This window comes from Petaurus breviceps, unplaced genomic scaffold (assembly GCF_028583685.1).
Source record: "Petaurus breviceps papuanus isolate PSGF00001 unplaced genomic scaffold, PetGlider_PUasm1.0 90895, whole genome shotgun sequence".
Lineage (NCBI taxonomy): Eukaryota > Metazoa > Chordata > Mammalia > Diprotodontia > Petauridae > Petaurus > Petaurus breviceps.
In genome coordinates, this window is record NW_027187372.1 from 37,603,725 (window position 1) to 37,622,189 (window position 18,465).

The 18,465-nt window shown below is 38.8% G+C and overlaps 1 protein-coding gene across 1 annotated transcript in view; it reads left to right on the top strand.

Moving 5' to 3' along the window:
• HHAT (hedgehog acyltransferase) overlaps positions 1-18,465 on the top strand; it is a 192,236-nt gene that overhangs the window by 128,720 nt on the left and 45,051 nt on the right. The window contains exon 4 of the mRNA XM_069074787.1: positions 4,897-5,010. Coding sequence (XP_068930888.1) covers positions 4,897-5,010 — 114 coding nt within the window. The remainder of the gene's footprint in view (positions 1-4,896; positions 5,011-18,465) is intronic.

Here is an 18,465-nt window from a genome sequence, read left to right on the forward strand (position 1 = left end):
GAGGATGCCTGCAATGTGCATGGATGTTATTGTGGCTTTGTTAAGCTTTGTCTTCCCAGGAACAGAAATTGTGAAGGACTTGAGGTGGACTAAACACTGTGAGCTTCAGTATGGAACAGGAACTGGACAAGGAGACGGACAACAAGGAGCTGGCAGGAGCTGGGACCTTGGAAAGGGAACCATGGAAGCAGAGAGACAGCCTTTAGTCAAGATGAAAAGACCTCTTCTTGGGTATTTAATGCAAACTGAGAAGATCATGATTTAGTAGGGGTGGAGAACTTTGACCTTTATAGTTAGATGATTGAGTTAAGGACTTACTAATTAAGGGTGATTGGAAGCTAATCTACAATTAAGAAGAAAGAAGACTTTTTTATTGAAGAGATTGACAATGTGATCTAGGGGTGGAGGATTTTGACATTTGTACTTTGTGTCAATTAAGGAGGTTTGCTCCCTTAAGGGTGATTGAATTAAGGACTTCCTAAATGAATGTTATCTTTTGCTTAAAACTATGTGACCACTTTGGTGAAAACTATGTGGCAATTTTAGTGATAAGCTGTTATGCCATAACATTCTGAATGCTGTACTTTTATTTCTGTCAATGTTTTGTCTTAGTTTGTAACTGAATAAATAGAGAGTTCACTATACTGTGTAATCAGAACTTTGAAAGCTGTTCACAGCAGCAGCAGTCCTCTGGAAAGCTGCTCGTGCTTGGCTTTACATATACCCAATTTATAGATGAGGAAGTTGAGGCTCAGAGATGCAAACAAATTAGTCCATATTTATAGAGCTATCAAATATCAAGTGACAGGATTTAAACCCTTGATTCCAAGTCCAACATTCTGTCTGTCCCTTCTACCACAATGCCTCTTTCACATTTATTGTTATAGTATTTGCTCAATAAATGACTTGTGAATGAATAGAAGTGACTTGAGAGGGCTGTTTTGTTTTTGTCTTTTTTGTCTACCTATGTTTGCTCATTGATTGAATGAAATGTTAAGGGTTCTCTGATTAAATGAAAACTCAGCACAGTATTGCTGAGGGACTTTTCAAGCAAGTGTTTTTCCATGGAATAAATCTTTCCCTGACACTGGCATGTTCTTCCTTGCCTAGAATATACGTGCTATAATGTGGTTCTTGTTTGTACATGCCTGGGCTCTCAAAGCATAGACTAAAGGGGTTCATCATTGAGAGGCAATGGTGTGAGACAAAGAATCCTTCATATGGAATCTAAGAACTTGGGATCAGATCTGGGCTCTATTAACTGAAAAGTTGTGTGACTGTGTGTATTTAATATTTAAACCTCTGATCCTTGGAATCTTCACCTATAACATGAGAGGGGTTGGACCAGTTAGATTACTTCTGCAGTGCCTTCCAAGTCTATATGTATGTGATACAAGAAATTCAGGAAAGAGGCCCTGTCCTTTGCCCCTGAACATGGAAAGGCAAGGCTCCCTTGTTCTAAGGTAGGGGAAATTATGTGTGAAGTCCATGGAACTTTTACTCAGAGGGGAGAGTCTGTCAATATTTTTACAGCCCAAGTCAATATCTCTGTAGTTTGAAGCTCTTCTCTTATACTTGCTGGCTTCACTTTTTTAGGCAGGCAGTTTCCTTGAAGTAAATATTTTAAATGGAAAAGCATGAAGTTCGGCAAGCAAAGTTTTTCCTTTAGATGGACCTTTTTTTTTTGTCATTCAATGAATCAGTTATGTAAGCAAAACTCTAAGGTCTGTTGTAGTCTGCTCTGTTAGGCAGGATGTGAAAGTTGGAAGGGACCTTAAAGATCATTTCATTTACCCCCCTCATTATACAGAGGTGAAAGCTGAGGCTCACAGAGGTAAATTGGCTTACTAAACCCAGTGTTTTTCATGCCAAGTCCACTGGCTTCCTATTAATGAGACCCTATAGCAGTTTCCAAGGTTGCTGAATGGACTGTATAACTTATATTTCTGAAGCTTTGCAGGATACTTACTGTGTGACTTTCTCCCCATATTAAAATGATGCTCATAGTGGGGAGGGAAGGAAAAAAAGGGAAAAAATAAATTTACATAATAATTTTGTTGTATATTTGAAAGGAATAGCAAGTTGTACACAGCAGATCTGCAGTTTCATGTGCAATCATCTTTTTATTATAATATGGAATGCTTGTTTTATTCCATCAATTAAAAATAAAATGAAATTTAAAAATGATACTTGCATCCCTTTGCACCACTAGAAAGTACTTGTAAAACTAAGGGTTTTAGTTGTGGTGAATGGAATATTTTCAAAGACAAGCATTTGTTTGTTTTGCATCTTACACAATGCATTGCATATAGGAGACAATAAATGCTAGTTGAATTCCAACTGATTCTTATCCTTTAGAGTTTTCCACCTCTGTACTATTCCCTTTTACAGCAATGATATTTTATTGGCACTGACTTTGATGACTGGATATCTGGGCTGTGTTCTTAGCCAGTTCTAGTAATACTACATAGGTGAGAAAGAAGGAAATACTGTATCACATAAGCACAGTCAAGCAAAGGCCATTCCCACATTGGTCACATCCAGAAATGTATTTCTTTTTCTGCATTTTAGTCCATTGTCTCTCTGTCATGAGGTAGGCAGTGTTTCTCCACAGTTATGATTAATCATTCACTTGATCAGAGTCTTTCAAAATGGTTAATTTTTATAATATTGAGATATACATATATTAAACTGTTTTTAAAAAATTCTGCTCACTTCATTCTGCATCAATTCATACAAGCCTTTCCATGTATTCTTCTCAGTGGGTGGGGGAAAATGAATGCTTGATAATTAGGAAAAAAAACCCCAACCCAAAACACTGTACATTATCCTAAGATCTACCTGTCCAAAACAAATGTAAGAGGTGGGGTTGAAGCATTAACTAGATAAGAGAATATCTCAATCAATCAATTGAAAGACTTCAGACTGGGGAAGAATCTTCTTTGAAAGCCAATGGAAGAAGTGAAATGAATCAGATAGGTTGATTGCAATAGTCTAGGAAACTTGGTTATGCCTCCACATGAATTGAGAAGGGGTGTTTGTGGGAGAGGGTTTTTCTGTCATAGCAGAACTGATAAGCAAGACCCTAATGAATGCATTTCACAAAGCTGTTTCTAGTATACTTGTATATTAGCATGAGTGGGGTATTTTGATTCAAAGTAGAAGGTAGGTTATTGAACAAACTGCTTTTAAGGACTTTCTGAGAACTTGTATACAGAGACAGTTACTATGCATATTATGAGTAATTCAACTCAGTATCTTTTCAGTGCCTACTATGTGCAAGGTGCTCTGCACAATGCAGAAAAATTAGATACAATCTTGAACTATATAGAGATCATGGTACAGTTGGAAGAATGAGACATTAGAAGGATCTTTGATTTAATTAGCCGAGAATACCTATCTAATATTTGAATTAATGCCTCTACACTCTCTACATTTGAGAATTTTTCTGAGCCTCAGTTTCCTCACCTATAAAATGGGCTGTCTGTGACTTAGACAATATGTCTCTAGAAGATAAATCAGGGGAATTGCCTGACAGAAAGATTAAGTGCTTTTCTTAGAGACATATAGCTGGTGAGTGTCTCAGATAGGATTGGAGCTAGATATTTCTGGCTCCAAGATCAATACTTTATTCACTCTGCCAGACTGTTTATAATAAGACATTGCACAAGTAATGATAATATAAGATAGAAAATGAGGTTGAATGTAAGGTAGACAACTATGAAGTACAATAAGAGAGATACAAAGTGTTCAGAAGAAGGAGTTGAACACAACAGAACACAAGATCAGTTCTTGGTGATGGAATCAGGGCAATACATCCATTTAAGAGCTCAGCGGGACTACTATAGGCAGTGCTTTATTATTAGCAGTCAGTCAATCAATCAGTCATAATTTATTAAGGTACCTACTATGTACCAGACCCTCTCCTGAGCACTAGGGACACCAAGAAAGACAAAACACAATCCCTGCTTTCAAAGAGCTTTCAGTCTAATGGAGAAGACAGCATGCAAGCAACTATGTACAGACAAGCTATATAGAGAATAAATTGGAGGTAATCCACAGAAGGAAAGCACTAGAATTTAGAAGGATCAGGAAAGGCTTTATGTAGAAGATAGGATATTATCTGGGATTTCAGGAAACCAGGGAAGCCAGGATGTAGATGAGAAAGGAGAACATTCTGGGAATGGAAGGTAGAGAAAATGCCTAGAGTCAGGAAATCAGAGTATGTGTGTATGGGGGGCAGGGGAGATGTAAGGTGTAAGAAGACTGGTTGGAGAGGGCATAGTTATAAAGTGCTTTGAATGTCAGAGGATTTTATATTTGCTCCTACAGGTGATAGGGAGATTCCAGAGTTTATTGAGTAAGGGGAGGGCGGGGGAGAGGGATGATGTGATCTTCTTGTGCTTTAGGAAAATCACTTTGATAGCTGAGTGAGGGATGGACAAGAGTGGGGCCAAGTTATGGTATTTGAAGTTAATTAAAATGCTAAAACTATATTTCTCTAACACTTTTTCTCTAATTCCAAGTTTTGCCAATTCCCCTAGTGCGACACCTTATGGCATGATGAAAAGTACATGAGACTTAGGTCTGAATTGAAGTACTTTGGTTGACATCCTGACTCTACTACCTGCTTAGCTGTGTGATCTCGGGTAATATCGTTAACTTCATTGACCCTCAATTTCCTCATGCGTAACACGTGGATAATGATCTGTGTACAATGCAACCTCTCTCCCTGGGTTTATGTAAAGACCAATGAGATAATTTATGTAAAAGTATTATGCAAAATATGAAATATTCTTATTAGTGGAATAATATTTGAATCTCGCTTCCTTGCAGCCCTGTCTGCCCAGATGCCTTGAGCAACCATCTAATAAATTCCTCCTTTGACCCATTTAGGACCCTACTGACTTTGAATGGAGCTTCTGGATTGAATGGGGAAAGCAGGAACTGGTCTGGCTTTTTCTTGGTCATATGGCCATGTCTCAAGTTGCAATGCTCATCATGGGAAAGGTAAGGAGGAAGATATTTTGATTACATTAATTCCATTAACACAGAAGAAAATACAAAGAAATTCAGGTGGGTGTACACACACGACAACTTTCTTACTGCTTTGTTCAATTTAATATCTACTTAAAAACAGTTCAGTTTCTTTTACCATCTTTTTGTTGTTGTTGTGCTTTCTATATGGAAATATTTGATTTTTTTGATTTAAAAAGAAAGATAAAGTTGAATGTTTAGGTGACCCTTGGAAGAAAGCCTCTGTGCCTTGCTCCCCAGCATAACTTAGTGAAATGAGTTTTAAGTTGCAAGTTAGTAGATTTGGGATCTAGTGCTGGCTAGAGAAGAGAGAGTTTAGGGAAAAAACTGTAAAAACTAGTGTAGAAAACCCTTTTTCTGGTTACTCCTAAAATCTTTACATCTTTCTCCCCTTTTAAAAATTATAGGGATTTAGGTCATAAATTTTCTTTTGGAAATATGAATAAACCTTTAATAGGTGCCTTATGTTTGTATCTGAAGTGCCTAGTACAGTGTTTAATAAATGCTTGTTGAATTGAAGTTAAAATTGAATTCAGATGCTATCACTTGGCCTAAAAACTTCCCTTTGTTGTGTATAACTGTATCTGAATCAGATAGCTCACATTCAGACATCCTGCACCAAATAACCCAGGTGGAATCAGCTGTTGTTTTTTTTTAAGCAGACATTTATTTATTGGTTCATGACTCTACTTTTTTTTTCTTTTCTTTTTAATTTGTTTGTTTACTTTTAGTTTATAGGATTCAATTCCACAATTCCTTGAGTTTCACATTTTGTCCCCCTCCCCCCCATGGCGGTATATAGTCAAGTATAGGATCTGTAAATACTTTCACATTATACATCCGTCAGGTTATAAAGACGGATTGTATCAGATAGAATGAAAAATGGTAAAGAGGATATAAAACCAAACAAGAAAAGGAAAAAGATCAGGTATTTTGCTTCCATCTGGATATAAACTCAATTCTTTCTAGTTTTTTCTCTGGATGCACACATTTCTCTCCATTGTGAGTCTTTGGGGATTGACTTATATCACTGCATTGCTGAGAAGAGTCCAGTCTATCAAAGGTGGTCATCAAACATACGTTGTGTCTGTAATTGTGTACAAATTTCTCCTGGTTCTACTCTTCTCACTCAGTATCTGTTCGTATAAGCCTCTCCAGGTAAATATGAAATCCATCTGCTCCTTGTTTCTTATAGCACAATAGTATTTCATAACATGCATATACCACAACTTGTTCAGCCATTCCCCAATTGATGGGCACGCCCTTAGCTTCCAGTTCTTTGCTACTACAAAAAGAGCTGCTATAAACATTTTTGTACATATGGGTCTTCCTCCCACTTCTGTGATCTCTTTGGGATATAACCCTAGGAGTGGTATTGCTGGGTCAAAGGATATGAAATTACTTATAGCCCTTTGGGCATAATTCCAGATTGTTCTCCAGAAAGGCTGGATCAGTTCACAACTCCACCAGCAATGCATTAGTGTGCCAATTTGCCCACATCCTCTCCAGCATTTGTCATTTTCCTGTTTTGTCATCTTAGCCAATCTGACTGGTGAGATGTGGTACCTCAGAGTTGTTTTGATTTGCATTTCTCTAATCAATAGTGATTTTAGAGCATTTCAAATCAGCTGTTTTTGTGAATCTATTCCTCATATAGCAGAATGAACCTTGGGGTGAGGGTTGGTGGGTGGGGACTGGGAACCAGGAAACCAGGGTTAGAAACTTGGTTCTTTTTAAAGTAGCTAGATTTTTTATCTTGGCCAAATCATACCTTTCTGGTCCTTATTTTTTCTTCAGTTTCAATAGGTGTTTAAAATAGATCACAACAATTGCAATAATTATAGCTGACATTCATCTCTCAGCGCATAGATTGAGTTCAAACCCTGCCTCAGACACTTCGTAGCCCTTCAATGCTGGGCAAATCACTTAACTACTTTATGCCTCAGTTCCCTCATCTGCAAAAGGAGAGAGCTGAACTTCTTGCTGTCCATGGTCCTTACCAGCTCTAAATCTGTGATCCTCTGGTCTCCATTTTAGAAATGAAGTTAAGGAACTTGTTTGTATGGATGAGCTGGTAAAGGCTTAGGGGCAGGAACTCACGGTCTCCTGAGGCAGCCCATTCTACTTCTCCTCATGGTTGAGCCTAAATCATCTTCTCTGTAATTTCTGCTATTTTAGTGGATAGTGTTCTAGTCTGTCAAGATCATTTTGGATCATTTGCTAGCCATCCTTCTTAGTCTTGTCTCATCTGTAGATCTGATAAACATGCCATCTCCACCTCAAATGAGATCATATTTGCAAAGTGCTTGCCATGAGCCTAGTACATAATAGGAACTTAATAAATGCTTGTTCCCTATTCCCTTCCATTTTCATGTCATTGAAAGCAATCATAACAGTACAAGGACAAGCACAGATCCCTGGGAGCTTCCATTAGAAACCTCCTTACAAGTTAGCATTGGCCATTCTCCCATTTCTGAATCCACCAAACAATACTACCATCCTTTCTATATTTTCCACAAAAATAGTCAATTAATGAGCATTTATTAAGTACTTGCTATATGCCAAGCACTATGCTAATCAAAGGAGAGATTGCCCTCAAGAAGCCCACATTCTGAGAAACTTATAAATAACTATATGTACATTCATATAAAGTGGGAGCAGAAGGTAATCTCAGGGGGAAAGGACTAGAAGCAGGATGGAAGGGACCAGGAAAAGTCTCTTACAGATGTGAGATACATCTTGAAGGAGGCCAAAGCAACCAGAAGGCAGGAAAAGATCATGAGAGGCTTTGACAAATGCTTTGGTAAAATCTAGGTAAACAATATTAATAACATTCCCTTTTCTCCATCATCTGTTATCAATTGATCAATATATGTTGATGTCATGTGCTAGCCACTATGCTAAGTGGAAATACAAATGTAAGAAAAAAATAAAGACACTCTCTGCCCTCAAAGAGCTTGCATTTTAATGGGGAGGGGGAGACAAAACAAAAAGCAGTGGAAAGGGGTGGTAGAGGAAGGGAAGGTAACCTATGGTGTCCATGATAGAGAATTCTAGAGGAGTGCAGCCTGGTGGGAAATGCAGAAATGACTGGAAGTGGAAATTTTGGGAGATGCCCTTTGTCCTCCAATCAGAGGGAAAATCCCCAGGGTCTGAGGATCCTGATGAAGCAGGAATTCCAAGGTCTTCCAAAATGAAGAGGTTCCAAAGGATTTATTACAAAGACAAATGCACATCCTGAAAATCTGTCCTGTTTCTTCTTTGAACCCTCTTCTTTATCTCTTCTTTGTTAGTTGGCCTTGTTTTGATCTGCACAATTCTTTAAGAAAACGAAATTGTTCAGTGGCTACACCCACTGCATATGTACTCTATGGTCCAGTGGTGCTGACCTCTTTTCTGTGCCTCCTACTACACGCTCCACCTCCCAGCTTCTTGCATTTTTCTGGCTGTTCCCCATACCTGGAACTCTCTCCTTCCTCATTTCCACCTCCTGACTTCCCTGGCTTCATTCAAGTTTCAGTTAAAACACCACCTTCTGCTCCAAGTCTTTCCTTAATGTGAGTGACCTTTCTTGGAGATTATTTCCAATGTATCCTGTCTGTCTTGTTTGTACATAGTTTGTGTCACTGTGAATCCCTTGAGAGCAGGGGCTGTTTTTTCTACTCCCAGCACTTATCACAGTGCTTGGCACTTAGTAGGCCCTATACAAATGCTTGTTGTCTGTGTTTGTGTGTGTGTGTGTGTTTGTGTGTGTATGTGCACTTGTGTGGTCAAGTGCATGCAATGACCTCTTTAGGCAGCTTAACTGAAACTATTTTCCTAACAATTATTATCTAGCCAGTTCCTCTAATTGTTGATGGGACTCAGTTTTCTGGAGTCCCTGCTGGGTGCCCTATATTACCTGGGTAAGGGTGGTAGGGGACAGCTTATTTAGCTGGTCTCAAATAATTTAGCACATTCAGTGATTAGTACAATCTCTGTTCCTGAGTGTGTGTGTGTGTGTGTGTGTGTGTGTGTGGAATCTCTTCTTTCTTTAGGAATATCAGGTGTGGGAAAAAATATTTTTCTCTTCTAATGTCTGTGTTTCAAAGCTGTTCCCTTCATGGTTGTGAATCTTTCCCCTCTGCTCTCATTACTGTTTCACTCAGTGCACCCCTCCCCAGCCCCTGTCCTGCTTTGCCCACCCCTTCTGCCATGCTGGATAACCTCTGCTCTATTGATAGCAAGCTCTTCTTGGTCCTCATTCTCTTCCTCTTACACTTCTTACATCTCCTGGAACTGACTGAAATTGGCTTTCTTATGAAGGAACCCAGACTCTGCTGCTTTCCTCTGAGAGTACTGGCTGTTATTTCTCTCTTGCCCTCTGACCTTTCAGACCCCCCTCTCTTTTATTATCACATAGAAGCCTTCACTCTTTGGGAGACCAGTCCTTTTGTCCAAATCACCCTGTCCATATCCTTATTGCTGCCATATATTGACCTCTTGGCTAATTTTCTTCTCTCCTCAGTACCTACTTCATCACATTCTTATTCTTCATCCCAATCTCTGTAGCTTTGACTTTGGTACTCATGTTGATGACTTCTTAGGAAAACCTAGTCTCTCAGTTCATAAAGCATCCCAACTTCTGGGGGTTCATTGAACTTCAGTTACCCACAGAAAATGTCTATGCCTTAGATCTCACCATTCTTCCAAAATTACCCTCCCAATAATTAAAATGATCAGAGATGCCAAAGTATAACTCTGGGAGTAGAGGTAGCACTTAATACTCTCTCTTTCTTCAAGACAATTATTACCCTAGAGTTCCTGGGAAGCAGAAAAACTGGTGAAATATCACTGACACACATCAAAGATAGGAGCTTTCCTACATAAAAAAGGAAAGTTGGGGGGCACTTTGAGTGCAGTCACTCCAACCAACTGATATGAAATGACAGGTGCCTATGTGACCCAGATAGCGGTTGTGAGTTCTGACTTAAAGACCTGAGGTGAAAAACAGATTAGAAGAATCACAAAATATCCTGTCTCTGTGCCTTTCTTTGTCTCCCATCCCTAACCTTGGAGCTAAGATTAGCTTTAAAAAAGAATGTACTTAAGTAAATCTTAATAAGGTACATAAGTTTCATGGATAAAGTTCTTTAATTTCTTTGCCATTGCTGATGACTTCTCATAGATCTACCCATTTAGAAAGCTATTGTTGCTAAATGTTGGGAAAAATGGATAGGAGAAATTCATCACCTCTCCTTTTATCCAAAAGCCCTTACCATCCTCCAGACTAAAACGAATTTATTTCTTTGTGCCTGGGATTCGTACCTTCCTTATCTTCAATTCAGTAAATATTAATTAAGTGCCTACAATGTGCCCAACATTTTTTTAAGTACTGGGAATACAGATAAGAAAAAAGAAAGACAACCTTTGTCCTCAAGGAGCTTATAGTCTAATGGGGGGGGGGGCGTGAGACAACACACAAAAGGAAGCTGCCATGCAGGGGGTGGGACACCTGGCATGGGGGCATGATGTTCCATGGAGTTGAAACCAAGTAGAGCTGCTAATAGAAAATGGAGAATTACTAGGATGTTCAGATCCCAGCCCTTTACAAAGGAAGACTTTGGGAGAAGTTTAGTGCTCTATTCTCCAGCCCTCCAGTCAGTGGGAAAGGCAACTGAGGGAGCTGAGAAGGTGTTGAGGAACAAAAACTGAGTCATTCAGCTTGATGATGAGATTTCAGGTGAAAATTTCTACCTCTTAACCTTTCTTCTCTCTCTTGAGGGTTCACCTTAGGGGTCACTTCCTGTAAGAGTTGTTCCCTAATCCCACCAGCTGAAAATGGTTTCTCCCTCCTCAAATTTTCCCAGAGCATTTTGCTTAGATTTTTCCTTTATGCCCATCTTTCCCTACTTATTCCTGTATGTGTATCATTTCTCAGTAGATTATCAGTTTCCTGAGGGTGGATAATGTGTTTGATTTCATTTTTGTATACCCAGAGCCTAGCATGGTGTTTTGTCCCCCATTAAACAGGCATGTGTTTGTCAAATTGAATTGGAAGGCTTTATTGGGTCATGAAGCAATTACTTGGAAAGCAAAATCCAAAGGCTTTTCCATGTAAGAGGAGAGTGAGAAGGGGATAGCTTGCCTTGGAGTTTCAAGGGGATCAGGAGATATACTATAAGAAGTATCAGAAGTAGGGGTAGCTAGGTGGCACAGTGAATAGAGCACCAGCCCTGGAGTCAGGAGAACCTGAGTTCAAATCCAGCCTCAGACACTTAACACAAAAACTAGCTGTGTGACCTTGGCCAAGTCACTTAACCCCAATTGCCCTCCAAAAAGCAAAAAAAAAGTATCAGCAGAATGAGTGACTTGATGCAGACGGCTTCCCTAGAAACTCTGCCCTCTTAAAGATCATCTTTCACCTCACCTTGTCTATTTGTGGTCCTTTAGGTCACAGATAGGTGTTGGAACTTCTTTTCTTGCAGCTTAGGTGAAAATGTGGAATGTACAAGAATCTGGTGTATACTATGCTACAGATGGTCTCAGGAAGACCTGGATTCAAATCCAGCATTAGTTGTGTGACCGTGGATGTGTCATTTAACTTCTCTCAGGGTGTTTTTGTAGTTTCTTGAGCTGTAGCATTCAGGAAGTGCCTACCTCACAAGGTTTGTTGTGAGGATTAAATTAGATAATGAACATAAAGTGTTTGTAAACTGTGTAGCTTTCTTTGAAAGCATAAAGATGCATCTTACAGTGTTGGATAGAGGGATGACTTTGCAGGCTGGAGTCCTGCATTTGAAAGGCCATGTAACTTGGCAAAACACTTACCCTCATTGCCCAATTGATAAATTGTCAAAGGATATGAACAGGCAGTTTTCAGATGAAGAAATCAAAGATATCCTTAGGCATATGAAGAGTATTCTAAATCACTTTTTATTAGAGAAATGCAAATTAAAACAGCTCTGAGGTACCACCTTACACCTAGCAGATTGGCTAATATGACAAAAAAACAAAATGATAAATGTTGGAGAGAATGTGGGAAAATTGGGACATTAATGCACTGTAGGTAGAATTGTGAACTGATCCAGTCATTTGGGAGAGCAATTTTGAACTATGCCCCAAGGTCAGCTAAACCATGCATACCCTTTGATCCAGCAATGCCACTACTAGGTGTGTATCCCAAAGAGATCATAAAAAAGGGAAAAGGACCTACGTGTACGAAAATATTTATAGCAGCCTTATTCGTGGTGGTATTGTAAATTGGTGGAATGCCCATCAATTGGGAAATGACTGAACAAGCTATGGTATATGCATATGGTGGAATACCATTATGCAATAAGAAATGATGAATAGGCAGATTTCAGAAAAATCTGGAAAGGCTTGAACAAATGGATGCAAAGTGAAATGAGCAGAACCAGGAAAACATTGTACATGGTATCAGCAACAATGTGTGATGATCAACTATGAATGAATGATTCAGTTCTTCTCAGTCACACAATAATCCATGACCAAGTACAAAGGACTCATGAAGGAAAATGCTATATCATATCCAGATAAAGAACTTATAGGCTCTGAATACTGATACATATTTTTTCACTTCATTCTTTGTCATTTTTTTCCCTTTTGATCTATTCCTTCTTCTGCAACTATGATGAATATGGAAATATGGCTTGCATGATAGCATATGTATAAACTATATCAAACTGCCTACCATTTTCAGAAGAAGGGAGGGGAAGGAGGGAGAAAAATTTGGAACTTAATATCTTGTAAAAATGAATACTAAAAATTTTCTTGATATATAATTGGGGGGAAAATTATTTAAAGCCCCCAAAAAAGTGACCTCAGAAATTCTCTAGGACTATAAACTGGTGATCTGAACTGGTAAAGGAAGTTTGTCACCAGGAGCTCCTTATATGAGATCCTATAATGCAGATATTTTTTTTTTCTGTTTTTAGTTTTTTTTTTGCCACCTTTTCATAAACTGCTCAAAAAAAGCATTCAAAACTATTTAATTTTCAGCAACTTAAAGCTTCATTTGTAATGAAAATGAGAAAAAAACTGTTTAAGAGAAAATTAAATGAGTACAAATGTAATTGAATATTATATACCAAACTCGATAACTTTATAAGCAAAGTTGTACACCAAATGTTTTTGTGTTCCTTAACCAAAAAAGTAAAGGACATGCCAAAAAAGTGCGTGTTTTGAATTTTTCTCAGGTTTCTATGGTCTTCTCCCCACCTTTTTCCAAACTAAAAAAATAATTCATTGGTTGTGGGTTTTTTTTCCCTCTCCCTTTCTTTCTCCATAACTTAAAACTTTCTGGAAACGTTAGATTTTTAGTCTTGGCTTGTCTACTGCTATTGTGTGACCTTGGTAAGAACCTCACTTTTCCTGTCTGTCAAATGGTTAGAGTAGTACCTGACTTTTCTAGCTCACAACTTTGAGAGGCAACATTGTATAGTGGATGAAGGGCTGGCCTTAACATCAGGAAGACCTAGATTTGAGCATAGACTAATATAATAGCTGTGTGACCATAGGCAAGTTACTTAACCTTTTAGTGACCCTTGGCCAGTCTTCATCAGTGGAAGGATATTCTACATTGGAAGGTCTATATTAAGTAAAACTACACGAGTTGGTTTTGTGCAGCTGGAAAGTCTGCATACATTTGTGCGTATCTTATCCCCTCCACTCATCTGGTAGGTTGTAAGGTCCTTCGAGGAATGAAAGATTTCTTAGTGAAACAATCCATCAGTGTTCTATAGCTCTGATTGTTATAATGTCCCTCCTTATATTAGCTTAAAAATCTCATAACTTTCATCCATTCTGCTTAGCTTTGACCTTGGGAACTATGTAGAATCAATCTGATCCCTTTTCCATATTACAGTCCTTTGTTTGAAGACTGCTATATTATATCCCCTCTAAGTCTTTAGTTTTTCAGGCTAAACATTCCCAGATCTTTCAACTGTCTCTCCTACCATGCTGTTTAAATTTTTTTTCATTATTTATAGGCATCTGACATTGATGTTAATAGGGCATGTGCTTGAGTTATTTTTCCAAGAATGAAGTAGCATTAACACGGAACTATATATTTTATAGTGTCTTTTCCTCCCACTTTCACCCTCCACACCCCAGCCTGAAATCTGGTCCTCCTTGTTGCCAGTAACATATATTTGTGAATGGGCTAGATGAGATTAGGGGTTTAGGTCTGTGACTGGGAAACACAACTTTCTCTGTGTGAAGTTCATTGTCCCTTTAGAGTACTGAACCATCATAACATGACCCTTATTAGTGGACTATTCTAACCAACTGAGCTTCCTGGTCCCATGCCTGGTAGGCACAGATGTTTAGGGTGACTTCTGTCTCCATACCATGTGGTCTCCATACCATTGGTGTGGTACGGAGACTTAGCAGGTCAGAACTTCACTGGTGATAGCTTTCTGGATTCTATAGGCTCTTAACCCTCTCTAGATCCCACTTCTCTTTTCTTTACATTTCCTCACTCACATGCATTTTTTGCTGATGGGAAAGGCAGTCATCGTGGGATGGTTGAATTTCTCTTTTTAGTTGCACAGCTAGTATAGAATTCAAACTTACCACTGAGACATTCCAGTCCTCTTGGCTGGAATTAGATATTTTCCCTAGGAGTTTCACAATCTCTCCCTCCAGACATGGAGACCAAGTGATAGCTTTAAACTCTGAAAGTAACTTATTATTGGATTGGGCATGCTTAGATAATTGCTTTGCTTTTTGGACATTAGAACACTGTATTGGCTTCAGCACCACCTGGAACATTTGTCCTTACTAAACTAATAATAACCTTGCATGCATTTTTTATTTCAAACTGCCTAGTTGAGGATAGGATGAAAATGGGAGCACTATCTGACCATGGAATAGAAATGTCTCTGTGCAAAGCTAACTAGACTAAATAAGTACTCATCATTAATGTGGCACAAAGGATAGAGTTTTAGAGTTGGAATCAGCAAGTAATGGGTTCAAATCCTGATTCTGACACTTTTTCCGTGACCATAGGTGAGTGATTTACTTTCTTGGAGCCTCACTTTCCTCATCTGTAAAATGAGGTACCTCTAATTCCTAGACAGAGGCAGCTAGGAGGTACATTGAGAGTCAAATGAGATAATAAAGCACACTTAGCACAGTGCCTGGCATACAGTAGGTGCTCAATAGATGCTTGCTCCCTTCTCCCTTCCCCCCACCCCCAACCTTGTTGAAAGACTCAAATGAGATCATGTAAAGATCATGAAAGTAAATTACTTTTCAAACTTTACGTCTTTTAATAAAATGATCATTATTAGTGCCATGCCCAAATTAACTGAGCTAACCAGCTACAAAATATAAATAGGATTGATGGTCTTTTCATCTGGTAGTAGCTAAGGTGAGCAAGCTCATCTGTCAAAGCCAGCAGGGAACAGAATCCACAGAGAGGAGGATTTATTCACTAACCTCTTGGAATCCTGGAAGAGTCCATTTACCTGCTTGAGGTCTTGTGTGCTAATTGTGTTCTTGGACCAGCATTTCCAGGCTTTCCATAGCACTGTATTTTTAAGGTTGGCCTAAAATTTCCTTTGTTTGTTCTCAGAGACCTTTGCTCCCTATAAAACCAAGCTTTGAGAACACAGCTGTTGGAGATGTGTCTATCTGTGTGTGTGTGTGTGTGCTGCAATTGATTAGAGAGTTGTTTAATAAATTATACCATGCATGAAAATTATCAGTCCATTTGCTTTTTGCATTTCTCAGACCATGCACCCGTTAAGTAGTTTCTGGGCAGACATACAAAAAAGAATTAATACACATAGCTAAATCTGAAAACTGTTGCCAAGAAACATTTTAACCAATATTGTTTTTTCCTTCCCAGTAGCAAATCAGTGACAGACTTGTCACTCAGACACACCTTGCTACCACCCAGATCCCAGAAATTAGTGGAAGGGGAAAAATGGACACAAACACACACACACACACGACATATGTATATGTCCCCCCCCTCCACTGATTTCTGAGACACAAATTCTAGTGTGTGTGTATGTGTGTGTATGTATGTGTATGCACCTAATTTTTATTTTGACTAGTTGTTGTTCGTTTGTTTCAGTCATGTCTGACTCCCTGTGAGCACATTTGGGGTTTTCTTGGAAGAATTACTGGAGCTGTTTGCCATTTCCTTCTCCAGCTCATTTTACAGATGAGGAAATTGAGGCAAACAGGATTAAGTGACTTGTCCAGGGTCGCACAGCCAGTAAGTGTTCGATTTAACTCCTACCTGACCCCATGTGAATAAGGTTTAATGAAAATAAATCTGAAATAGCAAGGGAAGGAGTCAAGAGCCATTTCTTAGGAAGGTCACATGATTTCATCCTCTCTAGCCAGTCACCTCAGTTTATTAGAAAGGGGACATCTGCATCTGTGTCATCTCAAATTCCTCGTGAGTGAGAAATTTGTCAATATAGAAATTTGACAATAGACGACTAATGAATAAATCAGCATGCAATTTCTTAAGCACCTGCTATGTGATGGCACTGCTAGGTGCTGTGAACATAAAGCCAAAGAAACGTCCTGCCCCTAAAGAACCTCCATTCTTTTAGGGAGAGACATATACAGGTAAGTAGTGCAGTGGCAGTAGCTCTGGGCCCAGAATCAGGAAGACTCAGCATCCTGAGTTCTAATGTGGCCTCAGACACTTACTAGCTGTGGGACCCTGGGCAAGTCACTTTATTCTATTTGCCTCAGTTTCCTCATCTGTAAAATGAACTGGAGAAGGAAATGACAAACCACTCTAGTATCTCTGCCAAGAAAACCCCAAGTGTGGTCATGGAGAGACATGACTGAAAACAACTGAACAATAATATATATATATATATATATATATATATATATATATATATATATATATATGTATACACACACGTTACTGTTACAGAAGCATATGCAATATCCATACAAAACTAACAATTAACTTCAGTTAATCATTAATATAATGTAATATTAATTGAGAAATAATTTGAAAGGGGAGAGAACACTAGAGGCCTGGTGGGATCAAGAAGGATCTCATTTTCGAGATGGCATTTGAATTGATCTTTGAAGGAAACTAGAGATTTTTAGAGGCGTGGGTGAGGCATGAGGGCTGGAAAACAGAGATGGAATGTCATATGTGGAGGACAGCAGGAGGGACCCTGTGACTGGACTACAGAATGTGGGAGGGAGAGTAAATCGTAATAAAGCTAGAAAGGTAGGTGGGAGCCAGGTTGTGAAGGCCTTTAAGTGCCAAAAAGAGAATTTACTTGATCCTAGAGCCACTGGAGTTTATTGATTGGAAGGAAACATCGTATACAATAACAGCAATATCGTTTTAAGAATGACTTAATAGGGGAAGCTGTGTGGCGCAGTGAATAGAGTCCTGGAATCAGGAGGACTTGAGTTCACATCTAGCCTCAGACACTGGACACACTTACTAGCTGTGTCACTTTGGGCAAGTCACTTAACCTCAATTGCCCTGCCTTCCCCCAGCAAAAAAAAAAAAAAAAAAGAATGACTTGATAAAAGGATTTGTTCTGTGAAGTTTGGATTTAGTTGATTACTTAATAAAAGGATTTGTTCTGTGAAGTTTGGATTTAGTTGTAGGACTGCACTTGAGACCTAGAGGGTCACATGTGACCTTGAGACCACAGGTTCTCTACCCCTGCCTTGATATATAGAGTAATGTACTAAGTCAATGGACTAGGCATCCAGCGTTATACCCATAGTCTGGACAGTAGGAGTTTTCCATTTATTTGTTTTTTTCTATATGGATGTCAGGCTGATCTCCTTTGAGTAATCCCATTATCTGTGTAATATTATCTGGGACTTGCTGCAGTAAGCACCATGTTATGTACAAACAGGAACCTCTGGGAGACCTCTCTAGGTATAGAGAATTCCTCTTTCATTTGAACTCCTTACAGATTGTTCTTCATGGACAAACTAGGCCATCTTTTTTCTTACCTAGCTTTTAATTACTGTATGGGTCTTGCCTCAGACAAACTGAGATCTGGGAAAGACTTTAACTTAAAAAGGCCCCTGCATCTGAGACCATCACCAGTAGACTTGATCTGCGTCTTGCCACTGGACTCTGATGATTCTGGAGGAGGAGGTGAGGCTGATGATTTTGCACAGCTCTGCCTCACTGAAATCCAATTCACTTACATATCAAGACATCACCCTCCTGATGTCATTGGTCCTCTTCGAGAGCAAAGGACGAACAACAACTACAAAGCAACAACAAACCCTTGACAAAGATTTCTCTCCTTATGTTTTATTTATAATAAAAAATAAAATATTTTATTAATAAAAAATATTAATTGCCAAAGGGTTGGTGATCAGAGTTTTTCTCTGTGGTTACATTTATCAAGAATCTTATATGCTCTTAGTATTATGGAAATATAATTTTTGGAGAAGAGCAAT